The sequence below is a fragment of the Mus musculus genome, chromosome 15, assembly GCF_000001635.26.
Source record: "Mus musculus strain C57BL/6J chromosome 15, GRCm38.p6 C57BL/6J".
Lineage (NCBI taxonomy): Eukaryota > Metazoa > Chordata > Mammalia > Rodentia > Muridae > Mus > Mus musculus.
Genome location: NC_000081.6, coordinates 97,800,315 through 97,814,387, shown reverse-complemented (window position 1 = coordinate 97,814,387; position 14,073 = coordinate 97,800,315). Strand labels below are relative to the sequence as shown.

The 14,073-nt window shown below is 54.4% G+C and overlaps 1 protein-coding gene across 21 annotated transcripts in view; it reads left to right on the top strand.

Annotated features, from left to right (window-relative positions):
• Hdac7 (histone deacetylase 7) overlaps positions 1-14,073 on the top strand; it is a 51,842-nt gene that overhangs the window by 30,115 nt on the left and 7,654 nt on the right. For 7 of the 21 annotated variants that reach the window (XM_006521210.3, XM_006521208.4, XM_006521205.3 and 4 more), the window contains 15 exons: positions 2,760-2,950; positions 3,035-3,125; positions 3,424-3,535; positions 4,349-4,464; positions 4,862-4,987; positions 5,330-5,421; positions 5,618-5,728; positions 5,855-6,035; positions 6,227-6,423; positions 6,600-6,794; positions 7,721-7,922; positions 11,572-11,705; positions 11,838-11,958; positions 12,263-12,312; positions 13,586-13,693. In XM_006521210.3, the coding sequence (XP_006521273.1) occupies positions 2,807-2,950; positions 3,035-3,125; positions 3,424-3,535; positions 4,349-4,464; positions 4,862-4,987; positions 5,330-5,421; positions 5,618-5,728; positions 5,855-6,035; positions 6,227-6,423; positions 6,600-6,794; positions 7,721-7,922; positions 11,572-11,705; positions 11,838-11,958; positions 12,263-12,312; positions 13,586-13,693 (1,980 nt within the window). In that variant the 5' untranslated portion in view covers positions 2,760-2,806. Of the gene's footprint in view, positions 1-177; positions 2,175-2,759; positions 2,951-3,034; positions 3,126-3,423; positions 3,536-4,348; positions 4,465-4,861; positions 4,988-5,329; positions 5,422-5,617; positions 5,729-5,854; positions 6,036-6,226; positions 6,424-6,599; positions 6,795-7,720; positions 7,923-11,571; positions 11,706-11,837; positions 11,959-12,262; positions 12,313-13,058; positions 13,694-14,073 lie in introns of those variants that run through there. The other 14 variants (XM_030248669.1, NM_001204280.1, NM_001204278.1 and 11 more) reach the window with 10 other exon arrangements.

Sequence of the window (14,073 nt, the reverse complement as noted above, 5' to 3'; positions counted from 1 at the left end):
AAAGTAGGAATCTAACATTTGTGCTTAGACACCCCCCACCCTGCCCCAGTCGGCACCCCGTTCCACCAGCCCCACCCCCAACCCCTCCCCAGTCAGACCCCAGTCAGGCAGTGGGCGGTCCCTATTCCTGTTTTCAAGTCATTCGTCCTCATATGGGCCCTGCAGGGAGGAAAGATGTCTCTTACTGGTAAGACAACGACTTTCTCCTGGGTCCTCCCTGCTGGCCTGGACCTTCTTGGCTGTCACTCGCTCGCTCGTCCGGGGAGACTGGCCTGCACTGGACTAACTTCCTATTGGCACCCAGATTTAGAATGTACCCATGGAGTTAGGTCTAGAACGGAGGTGGGGGGGCGCCCCTTTTCCTTCACTCCCGATGGATGATATCCACTGAGGATCTACTGAGCACGTAGGGATCCATTCCACATAGCAGAGAACCAGAAGGCAGCGGGATCCTCGCCTTAATTCAGCTGTCCTAAAGCTTGGGAAGACAGGACACACGGAAGAAGGGGAGGGGAATGGTAGCAACACGTGACCTCTGCTAACCGAAAGAAACCTGTGTTTATTCAATGGACCTTATCCCTGCAAGGCTCCGTCCTGGGCCACTGAGGAGAAACAGCAAGATCCCCCCGTGGCTCTGTTTACTGTCTGCCTTAAGCCAGGTTGTGTTCTAAGTCCTGGGCTGATGAGCAATAGCACACCAGAGGCCAGCCTTTGGAGCTTCTACCAGGCCCGGTGCTGCCACTGGACTCTCACGATGCTGGGAGCAGCCAACCAGCCAACGTGGAGTCCAGGAGGAAAGGGTGTTGCAGGCTGGCCTGCGTCCAGCCGGGTGCTGAGCAGCAGATGGGGTTTGGGAAGCAGACAGCACTGGCAGGAGACACTGTTGAGCCAAGGGCCAGGGGGGAATAAAAGGTGCAGGCTTTGTTACAGGATAAAAGGCACTACCGGAGTTGGTGGCTTTGTTCAGGTGGAGCAGACCACGTTGGGGGCGGTGCTTATGGGGAAATGCCTACAGCTTCTCTAGAGAGAAGAAATGTTAGGTCCCCCACACAGGCATTCCCCAAAGTTCTGAAGACAGTCCTCTGTTCCCAGCATCCCTGTGCTCTGGCGGGAGTCACACTGAATGAAGGACTGTGGTGGCTGTTAGGTGGCTGCTCCCTAGTTTGGTAAGGCTGAAGCCACAGGCCTCAGGTATGGGAAAACCACCTTGGGTTCTCCTAAGCCCTGTGTCATCAAGGGAGTGACCTCAGGAAGCCAGTACACCAGAACTGGGGATGTCTAAGGCCTCTCGTGGGCCAGGAATATGTTGCCAGTGGAGGCTCATACTCGACTGGAATGATTTCTTGGGTAGCTACCAGGCATTGTTTACTGCGGGCGACATCTGGATGCACAGTTGCCCTCTCAGAGTGCTTAGTAACTGGAGGGCCACAGAAGGCCTCGCAGTACACTTCTCTCGTGTGACACCCCTTTGTGACGTCCCACAAGCTCTTTCCTTGCCCAGTGGGAGCCCCTTCCAAAGGAGGTGATTTCCTGAGTGTTGGTGGGGAAATGGAACCTTGGGCTAGACAGGTCTGCATACTGTCCCCTCTCTGGCCCTGGCTGGGTGGCTCCAGGCCCTCACCCTGACCCTCACTGGGATAACAAATAGCAATCATTAGCATCCGAGGCAGGCTGGCTCGGAGCTGAGGGGGGTTTTGTTACACGAACAAACGCACCACAACTCTTAAGGTTGTAACTTCTATGGTCGTGTCAGGCTGCTGGCTGAGTTTCTAAACTTTCTCATTGGTGGTTTGCAGGGGATCTTACCCTTCCCTGTTGGTGCCAGACCCCATGGAGAGCTGTGGTGCTCTGTGAGGGGAAGGCCTCTGGGGGGGGGGGAGTTCCCCCCTCTCTTGTATTCTCATCCTTTCCCTTCCATAGGGCCACCTCCTACCCTGAAGCAGCCCCACCTCCCAGCATCTCTGCATCCCTGGCTGCTCAGCCTGGCCAGCTGGCTATGCTGGCACAGACCCTGGTCTGCTGGTGAGCTATAAATAGCTCCTGCACCCACGGCCTTGGCAAGGTGCTCCTGGCGTGGGTGCAGAGGACACTGGAGAAGAGGCAGCTGAGCCTGCTGTCCTTGCCAGACCAGGCCCACAGCTGGCTGGCGTAGGCAGCACAAGCTCACGGGCCCGGTGAGCTGAAGAGGGTACCCTGGGGACAGGGTTCAGTAGGCCCTAGGGCTGATCGTGAGCTCTGGGCTCTATGTCTGGATCCCAGGACCAGAATGGTACAGAAAATGGGAGGGAGAGAGTGGCAGCTGAGGGTGTGGGAGGCCCAGGAACTTGGGGACTGAGCAGACCGGGCCTGCTTACCTGCCTGATTGCTCCCGAGCTAAGCCAGGCTGACCACATTCCTAGAAGGGCAAAGGCAAGGAGGGTATAGAGCCTAGAACGGAATCACCATTTCATTAAATCCTGTAAGCTTAGCCCCAAACCAGTGGACGAGCATTCTGGAGAAAGGCGCCATGCTTCCAGTCAAATGGCTCAGTTCTAGCCATCAGCAAGCAGAAGGGAGCGCATCTGTAGTCTGTAGACCTCCTTTCCCACAGGTAGAATGGAAGCCAGTTCCTACCTTCAGCTCACCAACTGGCCTAAGTTTGAAAGAGGCTCCCCTCAGGGTATTTTGACTTTATGTTGAGTCAGCCCCAGAGGATTCAGTAGTCTCTGACCAAGTCCCTGCAGACTAGTCTTCCACCTGACTCTGCTGTGTCTCCCCAGGCTGCCCTGCCCTCCAGCCAGACACACCAGGCTCTCAGCCCCAACCCATGGACCTGCGGGTGGGCCAGCGGCCCACGGTGGAGCCCCCACCAGAGCCTGCGCTGCTGACCCTGCAACACCCCCAACGCCTGCACCGCCATCTCTTCCTGGCAGGCTTACACCAGCAACAGCGCTCAGCCGAGCCCATGAGGGTAAAGACAGATTGCCCCAGCCTCCCTAGACCTTAGCTCTAGCCTCTATTCCTGCCCCTCCTGAGCAGTCAGCTCTGTCCACAGCTCTCCATGGACCCACCAATGCCGGAGCTGCAGGGGGGACAGCAGGAGCAAGAACTTCGGCAACTTCTCAATAAAGACAAGAGCAAGCGAAGTAAGGGTCGGGCTCGTCTCCCCTCTTCTCTGCCTGGGTGTCTGGGAGGGGTGAGTAGGAAGGGCACCATTTACTTGGATGCCCTCTGTTGGCTCTGCCTCTGAACAGAGGTAGGTGTGGGAGTGTCTAGAGGCTTCACAGGATGGGTAGGGCCTCGGATTTAGTAGCCAGCTCTCTTGGCTGAGGAATCCCTGAGACATCCTGTACTGAAAATGTGGCCTTGGCAGTTTACAGAGAATGTACCCAAGAGACTTCCTATCCACCTGTTGCCAGCCTTTCCATTTCTCTGCCTCTACAGGTGCCGTAGCCAGCAGTGTGGTCAAGCAGAAGCTGGCTGAAGTGATCCTGAAGAAACAGCAGGCAGCCCTTGAGAGAACAGTCCATCCCAGCAGCCCCAGTATTCCCTACAGGTAGCTCGCTGTCCCTCAGGTCCTTTCAGTGCTCCCTCATCTCTACATACTCACCTGTGAATGTGCACCTGTGAGTGTGCACCTGTGGGTGTGCACCTGTGAGTGTGCACCTGTAGGTATGCACCTGTGAGTGTGCACCTGCGAGTGTGCACTTGTGGGTATGCACCTGCGAGTGTGCACTTGTGGGTATGCACCTGTGAGTGTGCACCTGCGAGTGTGCACTTGTGGGTATGTACCTGCGAGTGTGCACTTGTGGGTATGCACCTGTGGGTATGCACCTGTGAGTGTGCACCTGTGAGTGTGCACCTGTGGGTGTGCACCTGTGAGTGTGCACCTGTGAGTGTTTACCTGTGGGTATGCACCTGTGTGTGTGCATGTGGCCCCTCTCCTCCCCCACACCCATCACGTGTTTCTTACTCTGTGCCTAAATATAATCTCCAATCCTCCTCAACCCATAGCTGCTCTCCTCTTCCCTTCAGTTTTCTCCCTACATCTCACCTGAGGCCCTTGGCAAGCACAGAAACCCTGGTTCCTAGAAAAGGCTCCTAGTACAGGAGCCGCTGAGTCTCCAGGGAGCCCTAAGCTCCAAGGCTTTGGGATTTATACCTGAAGCAGAACATCTGCATTAGCACGGGTGGCCCACTACTGCCACCTGGAGATGCCTCCTGCCATGCTGGCTCCACACTGCCCAGCTCTGTTAGTGGCTGCTTTCCTGGCAGGCATGCTTAGGAAAGAAAGTGCCTGTGCCAAGTGAGATTGCAGGACCTTGGGGCATCCTGGGCTTCTGAAGTAGCCTTGACACTCACCCTGCAGAACTCTTGAGCCCTTGGACACAGAGGGTGCTGCCCGCTCCGTGCTTAGCAGCTTCCTGCCTCCTGTTCCCAGCCTGCCCACTGAACCCCCGGAACACTTTCCCTTGCGTAAAACAGGTGAGCTGGGCAGATGGGGACCTTTGAGGGGCTGAGATTAAACAAAGGGCCTCAGATTTAGGTCAGGAGTATGGGGTCGAGGTGGATTGGGACAGTTAGCACACTGCTTATAACCCCCCCCCACACACACACACACACATACACACTGGCTTTGCTTTTTTCTCTTTTTAACCCATAGAGGAGGGATGTTAAAGGGCACAGAAGAGGCCTGGCATGATAGTGCAGCACTCAGTAGGCAGAGGCGGGTGGATCTCTGTGAGTTTGAGGCCATCCTGGTCTACATCGTGAGACCCTGTCTCAGAGAGAGAGGAAGAGGGAGAGAAAGAGAGAGAGAGAGAGAAGTAGAGAAGAGAAGGCTGGCTGGCCTATCGAAGGTGTGACGCTAGTTCCTCCACAGTGTCTGAACCCAACCTGAAGTTGCGCTACAAACCCAAGAAATCCCTGGAGAGACGCAAGAATCCCCTGCTCAGGAAGGAGAGTGCCCCGCCCAGCCTTCGGAGGAGGCCTGCCGAGACCCTTGGAGGTAAGAGGCAAGCCCGGGGCCCTGGAGTGGCCTTACATGCCATGGTCCCTTCTTTGGGCCACGTGGTTCCTCCAACGTGGGACTGCTGAAATTGCGGGAGGGCGAGTGGGGGCTAAAAACCTAACCCCGCTGAGTCTCCTGAGCTGACATTTGCTGGGAAAGTGAGAACTGCTCAGAGGTGCCGCAGCACAGGGGTGATCCAGGGGTGGTCCGGCAGCTCTCCAGTCCTCCAGGGAGAAAGCGGTAGTCCATCCAGAAGGAAAGAAGCTGTGGCTGAGAGACCTGTCCAGGGTCGTCCATTCCTCACCCTTGACCGTGCCTTCCTTTTTCCTCTGCCCTCAGATTCCTCCCCCAGTAGTAGCAGCACACCCGCGTCAGGGTGCAGCTCCCCTAATGACAGCGAGCATGGCCCTAACCCTGCCCTAGGCTCAGAGGTAAGGCCTTGTTGGGCACTGGGCTCTCCTGGGGGCAGTTCTGAGTCTCAGCCTTTTTTTCCAGCAAGTGGCCTGGCCTGGTTTGAGGTTTCAGGGTCTGGGCAGTCCCGAGCAGGGCCTCTTGGGTGTTCTGGGGACGGCATACCAGGGGTAGTGTTCCAGGACTGGTGACCGGTCACCCTGCTCCCCATGGCAGGCGCTCTTGGGCCAGCGGCTGCGGCTGCAGGAGACTTCTCTGGCCCCGTTCGCTTTGCCGACAGTGTCCTTGCTGCCCGCAATCACACTGGGGCTGCCTGCCCCTGCCAGGGTGAGTGGCTGGGGCACCCTGCCCCCACTCCGTGCTTCTCCGGCCTCTTTCCCGCCTGTGTCCTGTTACCTCACCTTCATCTTCCTCTCCCGGAATCCTCTCCAACTCTGACTTTACCTCTTCCAGGCTGATGGTGACCGCAGGACCCATTCAACTTTAGGCCCTCGGGGTCCTGTACTGGGGAACCCCCATGCTCCCCTCTTCCTGCACCACGGTCTGGAGCCAGAGGCTGGGGGCACCTTACCCTCTCGCCTGCAACCCATTCTCCTGCTGGACCCCTCAGTCTCTCATGCCCCACTGTGGACTGGTGAGTCTTGCCGCTTCTCCCAGAATAGGCAGGATTTGTGCACCCTCACAAGGGGCCAAGCTCTGAGGAAACCTCGCTCTCCAGTCCCTCACTGTTTGTAACTCCTTGCCAAGCCTTGCCTCTGCTCGATGCCCCTGTGTCCTTCTGTGGCTCCCGGGGCTCCTTCCTTACATCCATCTCATTTTTTCCAGTGCCTGGCCTTGGGCCCTTGCCCTTCCACTTTGCCCAGCCCTTACTGACCACCGAGCGGCTCTCTGGGTCAGGCCTCCATCGACCACTTAACCGGACCCGCTCAGAGCCCCTGCCCCCCAGCGCCACAGCCTCCCCTCTGCTGGCCCCCCTGCAGCCCCGCCAGGATCGGCTCAAACCTCACGTCCAGCTGATCAAGGTGAGGGGATCCCGGGAGGGGAGGTGCTAAGGGCATGCCTAACTGAGCCCCTGTGGACTTAGGAACTTAGGCAGAAGGAAGGCTAGAGAAGTGGCTGCCAGAGACCTAGTAAGATGAATGTAGCCTTATCCAACCCTCTACCCGCCACCCACCCTTCTCTCTTTCCCACTTCTCAGCCAGCCATCTCCCCTCCCCAGAGGCCTGCCAAGCCCAGTGAGAAGCCCCGACTGCGACAGATACCCTCGGCTGAGGACCTAGAGACAGATGGTGGGGGAGTGGGACCTATGGCGAATGATGGCCTGGAACATAGGGAGTCAGGCCGTGGGCCTCCTGAGGGCAGAGGCTCCATTTCTCTGCAGCAGCATCAACAGGTATGGCTGTGCCCAAGGACCCTGAAGAAACTTCAGCCAGAAGGCTTGGGGCTTGGCATAGGATGGGGAAGGGAAGGAGATAGGAAATCAAGCAAGACCCATGCCAGGATGCTGATGCGCATGCGAATGTGCGTGCATGTGTGCGTGTGTGAGTGTATATGCATATATTCCAGCAGCCTGCTTTCTCAAGTAGACCCTGTATCTACTTCTTGGCCTTTCACAGAACCACACATACTCCATCTTTACACTTCTCGCTGCAGCTGGCTCTCTTGTATCTAAAAGTAGCTGGGGCAAGATGAGGGAGAGCAGCGAGCATTCCCTGGCTTTAGATAAATAGCCTGGGGGTCAAGGCAGTGCTCATTTGCCAGGACCCGTGCAGCAGAACCTAGACACACAAGATGCCTTGAAAGGCAGATATTGGTCACCTTGAAGCTCTGTAGGCTGAAAGGGTGAAATCGAGGTGTGTGTTGGGTGGGGGAGGGGATGTGTTCTGGGGGCAAAGGAAGGAGCATCTGCCGCACTCAAAGGTCCCTTTCACAAGGACAACAAACCTTTTCAATGAAACCTGACCTAATCATGTCAGTGTGAGTTGACTTTTCCCCGCCCACTTATCTTCGAAGGGCTCCATGAATTGGGATTTGACCAGCACTTGGTGGTGAAAGTCTGCGCGCGCATTTAGCATCTCAGGCAGTCGCTTGTGCTTAGTATCGCAGTTCTATGAGAGGTGATCTCAGACAGCAGACTCAGGGCCCAAGGAGTTCTTGTGAAATCAGGACATCAGTCTGGGTATGGAACTTCAGGAAAGTCAAAGAGCTCATATCTGGAATGTGTCCAGGAAAGGAGTCTATCCGGAGGGTCCCTCCACCTTGGGTAGGAACAGGTGGCCAAGTTTGAGAAACCGGAGTCTGTGGTCATGTTTCCCTCAGGTGCCACCCTGGGAGCAGCAGCATCTAGCCGGGCGGCTCTCTCAGGGAAGCCCCGGGGACTCCGTGCTGATACCTCTGGCCCAGGTTGGACACCGGCCCCTGTCCAGAACCCAGTCTTCCCCAGCAGCACCTGTCTCCCTGCTGAGCCCAGAGCCCACCTGTCAGACCCAAGTCCTCAACAGCTCAGAGACACCTGCTACAGGTAAAACCAGAGAGGGACTGTGAAGGAGGCGGGGGTGGGGTGAGGGTGGGAGTGGGAAGGTGACAGGGCATGAGTCCACGTCTGCGCACTGCCTTTCGGACAGTTCCAGAGGTCACAGAACTCTTCCTCCATCTTTCTTGAGCTCTATGGTGCTTGTGAAGCCGGCAGATTCTTCGGGACTTTAGGAAACCTAAGTTGACAGTGACTAGCTTTCGGTTAAAGGACAAAGCGGGGCAGTCAGGGGCCAGGGCAGGAATTTGAGTCTGCTACTGCGACCAGCTCTTTTAAAACAAAAGCAAACTCAGAAACAAAAGCCAAGAATGCTACTTACTACTGCTGTGCTTGTAAAGAGAGAGAGAGAGAGAGAGAGAGAGAGAGAGAGAGAGAGAGAGAGAGAGAGGCGGGTTTCTGAGTTTGAGGCCAGCCTGGTCTACAGAGTGAGTTCCAGGACAGCCAGGGCTACATAGAGAAACCCTGTCTTGAAAAACCAAAAAAAAAAAAAAAAAAAAAAGAGAGAGAGAGAGAGAGAGTAAGAAAATCACCAAGTATCTTAGTGTCCTAGACTCTGCTGTACTTCATTCTGGGTTTTAGTTAGTCATCGTACCTGCCTAATGTCACAAACATGAAGCTATATTTTGCACCCTGCTTGATTTATTATTATTATTATTATTATCACTGATTTTTTTTAATAGTGCTAGGAACTGGACTTAGAATCCTGCTTGGATTCTGGTCAGCTGTTCTGTCTCCACGCTGCTGCTACCAGCTCTGTACTCTGGCTTATCTGACAGCACGTTATTACAGAAAGTCTTGAATCCTTTAAACTGAGAATCTTGTATTTTATCCTTTTTTTTCTCTTAAATTCAGCTTTTGGAGACAGGCTGTCCCTCCCAGGTTAGCTTTGAACTTGTAGCTGTTTTTCTCATAGATGCCCAAGTGCGAGAATTACAAGTATAAATCACCATGCCTCGCTCAGTGTTAACCTTAATTCTTATTAATTGGGAGTTTAAACATTTTTAATTTTAATTTCTTTCTCTTTGTTTTTGTTGTTGTTTTGGGTTTTTTTGTTTGTTTGTTTGTTTGTTTTGGTTTAACAAGACAGGCCTTTTCTATGTAGTCCTGGCTATCCTGGAACTCCCTCTGTAGACCACCAGGCTTGGCTTCAACTCAAGAGTTCTGCTTGCCTCTGCCTCCAGAGTGCTGGGATCCAAGGCTGGATTCCAAGGCATGGTTCATGCAGGCTTCAGTTTAATTTTCTTCATTTGTTTTTGAGATAGAGTCTCATTGTGAAGTCCTGGCCAGCCTGAAGCTCACAAGCCTGTGATCCACCCTCCTCTGCCTCCTTAGTGCTGGGATCAAAGGTGTGCGCCACCACACTTGGTCTTTAAGTTGTTTCTTTGGTCTGGGATTTTCTCTCCAGGCTCACTCTTAAGGAGTAGCATCCCTGGGACAAACAATGTGAGCATTTTGAAAGTCTCTGAGATGAGCTTTATAGACACGGATCCTTCCAGCAGCAATGTGTGTGTATAAGGTTGGCTTCTGTAGACTTCCCTTGGGGCTGAACTACAGTTCCTGAGTACCCTAAAGAGTTGATTCTGGGACCTCAACACCACCTTGTAAACCTACCAAAACCATAGATGCTCAAGTCCTTCATGTAAAACAGCACTGTGCTTGCATTAAATATATGCGTATCTGTCTTAGTCAGGGTTTCTATTCCTGCACAAACATCATGACCAAGAAGCAAATTGGGGAGGAAAGGGTTTATTCAGCTTACACCTCCCACATTGCTGTTCATCACCAAAGGAAGTCAGGACTGGAACTCAAGCAGGTCAGAAATCAGGAGCTGATGCAGAGGCCATGGAGGGATGTTACTTACTGGCTTACTTCCCTGGCTTGCTCAGCCTGCTCTCTTACAGAACCAAGACTACAGCCCAGAGATGGTCCCACCCACAAAGGGCCTTTCCCCCTTGATCACTAATTGAGAAAATGCCTTACAGTTGGATCTCATGGAGGCATTTCCTCAACTGAAGCTCCTTTCTCTGTGATAACTCCAGCTGTGTCAAGTTGACACAAAACTAGCCAGTACAGTATCTTTCCACATATTTAAATCATGTCTTGTTTTTGCTTTTAATACCTACTACAATGTTGATGCTATGTAAATAGTCTTCATGCTATTTGCATATTGTTTACAAGGTAAAATCATTTTATGGATGTTTTCCATGTGCAGTTGGGAGACTGGTCATGGGATTCCCTCTCCCAGGCTATGTGTGCATATATATTTTTTTTCTTTATTTACATTTCAAATGTTTTTTTTTTTTTTGGTTTTTCGAGACAGGGTTTCTCTGTATAGCCCTGGCTGTCCTGGAACTCACTTTGTAGACCAGGCTGGCCTCGAACTCAGAAATCCACCTGCCTCTGCCTCCCAAGTGCTGGGATTAAAGGCGTGCGCCACCACGCCCGGCACATTTCAAATGTTATCCCCTTTCCCAGTTCCCTCCGGAAACCCCCATCCCATCTCCCCTCCCCCTGCTTCTATGAGGGTGCTCACCCACCCACCCACGCACCCCTCTCCCAGTCTTTAGGTTTCCCTGGAATTGCTTTTCCTCTGTGTTGGCAGCCCCTGGCTTTGTGACCAGAGGGAGATGTGCAGTGATAAATAGTTACAGATCCCAGCTCGGGGGTGGGGGGGTGGGGGTGGGGTTCTACTCACCTTTGACTGTGTATGTTCCCAGATGAAAAGACACACATACAGCCTTTATATTTTCATATGTCTTAGTCAGCACAATAGCTGTGCAAACTGCCACCCTCCATGTTGTTAGAATCCATTTTCCTACCGATAACTCCGAGTTAGTACTTAACTAATTTCCATGTTCCATCTTGGCTGCTCTTAACCCAATTGGGCAGCCCTCTGGGACACGTTCTCTTGTCCCTTAGTCCATGGCAGCTGTCCATCTCCTTCCTGCACCTCCTCCTCCTCCTCCTCCTCCTCCTCCTCCTCCTCCTCCTCCTCCTCCTCCTCCTCCTCCTCCTCCTCTTCTTCTTCTTCTTCTTCTTCTTCTTCTTCTTCTTCTTCTTCTTCTTCTTCTTCTTCTTCTTCTTCTTCTTCTTCTTCTTCTTCTTCTTCTTCTCTGTATCCTCCTTCTCCCCCCTCTTCCTCCTTCTTCTTCCTCACCCCTTCTTCTTCCATGGCGGCTCCTTTTTCCCTCTTTCCTAGTGATCTCCTCGCTCCAAGCCCACAAAAACTCAACCCCCACCTATGTCTCCCAGCTATTATTTACCAATCAGAATTAACTGGGGGGGGGCAGGGCCCCTCAGTGTCCTACACGTGGAGTGTCTTTGAGGCGAACGGTTTTGGAGGACCCAAATTATCATTAGAATACTAGCAGCATTAAGTCAACCCACTACAAGGATGTCCTGTGTTAAGTCTCTCTGGGTTTAGGGCATGAACTTTCAAAGGCATAAGAGGTGTGTTGGGCCTAGTGAGGAGTAAGAGGACCCAGAAGCATTGAGGCCTGTGCATAGGGAAACATGGCCCTCCACAGACGGGTTGGAGAGGGAATGCAGAAGTGCGCATGCCTGGCTCCCTGGCTGTGGGCGGGTCTCCACGATGGAGGTCTCCCTGGCGTTCAGCCCTGGCATTGGCTTCCTGCAGGGCTGGTCTATGACTCGGTGATGCTGAAACACCAATGTTCCTGTGGAGACAACAGCAAGCATCCCGAGCATGCAGGCCGCATCCAGAGCATCTGGTCCCGGCTGCAGGAACGGGGTCTCCGCAGCCAGTGTGAGGTGAGGAGGTGGGGCTATGCAAAAGGAGGGGTGGGAGGCCTTAGGGCCAGCGAGGAATGGAAGAGTGGGGAGTCTGAGCAAGGCAGAGGCGTGAGGGAGCAAGGCTTACGAGTTCTGTGGGTCCTTCCTCAGTGTCTCCGAGGCCGAAAGGCTTCCCTAGAGGAGCTGCAGTCAGTCCACTCTGAACGGCACGTGCTCCTCTACGGCACGAACCCACTCAGCCGCCTCAAACTGGATAACGGGAAGCTTACAGGTAGGGGAGGGAGACAGATGACATCTGGCCCCAAGTCATCTCAAGCTTGCCTGTCTCACCTACTTCTGTGCTCTTGACCCAGCTTCCTGGATATTCCCATGCTAGCTTGCTGCCCTGGCGACATATCCTCTCACACACCCCCACCTCCTGCCGTCTATCCGTAGTGCTCCCCGCCCCACCTCCACCCTCTCTCCCCGCTGTCCACCTCCACCTGTATATTTCCCTGTATTGCCTCCTCCTCTATACCTACTTCTCTTAGGGCATCCATGTCCCTTACTTACACGACCTGGGCCTTTCCCCACAGGACTCCTGGCACAGCGGACGTTTGTGATGCTACCCTGTGGCGGGGTTGGGGTGAGTATGCCTGGAGATCTCAAGTAGGCATTGCCAAGGGCTTTCAGCTCTTCGTTCGGGTCTCTTGGCCTACTTCCACCCCTCTGCCACCTGTGACTTGTGGTTTTGCCAGACTGGGTAAGGCAGGGCATCCCCTGTAGCCAGAAGCTCTTTGTGATAGGTGTATCCCAGTCTCATGAGTGTCCCATGAGTGCAGAGCCCAGTGCCTCACCGTTTTAGAAGGTATTTGGTAGGTGTTCAGTGAGGCTTAAGGTAGGGTCACACTGGGGCTTGAGACTCCCCTTTCGTTAGACCCCAGGGGACAAGCATTGGCCATTCATTCCATACTGGAGTGGGTCTCTCTCTCGGGAACCTGAGGTGTGCCCTGCTTGATCTCTAGACCTCATGTGGAGCTGTGGGGTACATCCCATGTACTTAGAGGTTTAGGACCAAGGTTTGTGTCCCTATCCGGGGCACAGCTTTCCAGCTTTGCTCGCTGCCTCCTCCTCCTCCTCACCTGCTGGGAATCTTTCTGCTGCCTCTGACTTGGCCTTCCTGTCATGGTGCCAGACAAGGCCTGTGGCAATGAGGTGGAGGCTGGGTCCTGGAGGGCAAGTGGGAGCTATCAAGGGGGCTGTTGGGGAGCCAGCCAGTGCCCTGTTCACAACTCCCCATTTCTTGCCACTTTCTGGTTTTTCCAACTGTTGTTGCTTCTGTTTTCTCCTCCCTCCTCTCCCTTTCTGTCCTTTCTCTCTCTCTCTCTCCAGCCTCTTGCGACTCTTTCTGCCTTCCTGGCCTCTCTCGGTCCGCCTCGCCCTTCCCATCTCCCCATCATGCCCCCCGGCCCCTCCCTAGCCTTGAGGCCCAGGGACTGGGTTTGGGGGGCCTCCCAGCCTGGGCTAGGGGCCCTGAGTGGAAGACAGTGGTGCAGACGGCCCCTCCAGCTCCGACCGTCCCGCGGGGCCTGAGCAGAGTCAGCTGGGGCTTAAAACCCCTCCCGGCCCAAACCCCAATCCCGCCCAGGTAACGCCATGCCCCCTCCCCAGACTGGGGAGGCAGAGTGCTGGCCACACAGGAGCTAGTGCTGGGACTTAACACTGGGAAGAAGTTCTCCCGGGACTGGGGGACACAGGAGGCCTTGCCTTTGGGCGGTGGGGCACTGGGGAGGCAGCTCTGTCTGCCCAGCTCCCTGCCCCTGGGGTCCTGGCCATGGGGTGGGTACCGCCTCGCCTCGCTGGGCCCTGGCTCCTAAGGAAGGCACTGAATGATGCAGTCCTGACCCTGGTCCCCACAGGTCGATACTGACACCATCTGGAACGAGCTGCATTCCTCCAATGCAGCCCGCTGGGCTGCGGGCAGTGTCACCGACCTTGCCTTCAAAGTAGCTTCCCGAGAGCTGAAGGTAGGGACTTTGGATAGAAGGCTGATAAGCTCAAGAGTTGGTGCCAGGGTGATGGCAGTGAGTCCAAGTCCCAGCCTTTAGCCTTCTTATTCCGTGTGGATACTGCCACAGGGTTTTGCAAGGGAAATCGGGACTGGAACCGAGGTGGGGCTTGACCCCCAAGTTCATGTCACTCACATAATCAGGCCACTGGGCATTAGGGTTTTGGACAGTCCTGGCCATCCGAGATCATTTAGTGGCTGTAGACGCATGGTGGCCATTTTTGAATACTACAGGCCGTTTAGGGAGAGGACCCTGCCTATTAAGTCGGGGGTTGTACATATTGTTCTAGGACAGTTCCCCTGTGATGATTCCCCAGAAGCGCTCAGTCCCGTGATCTG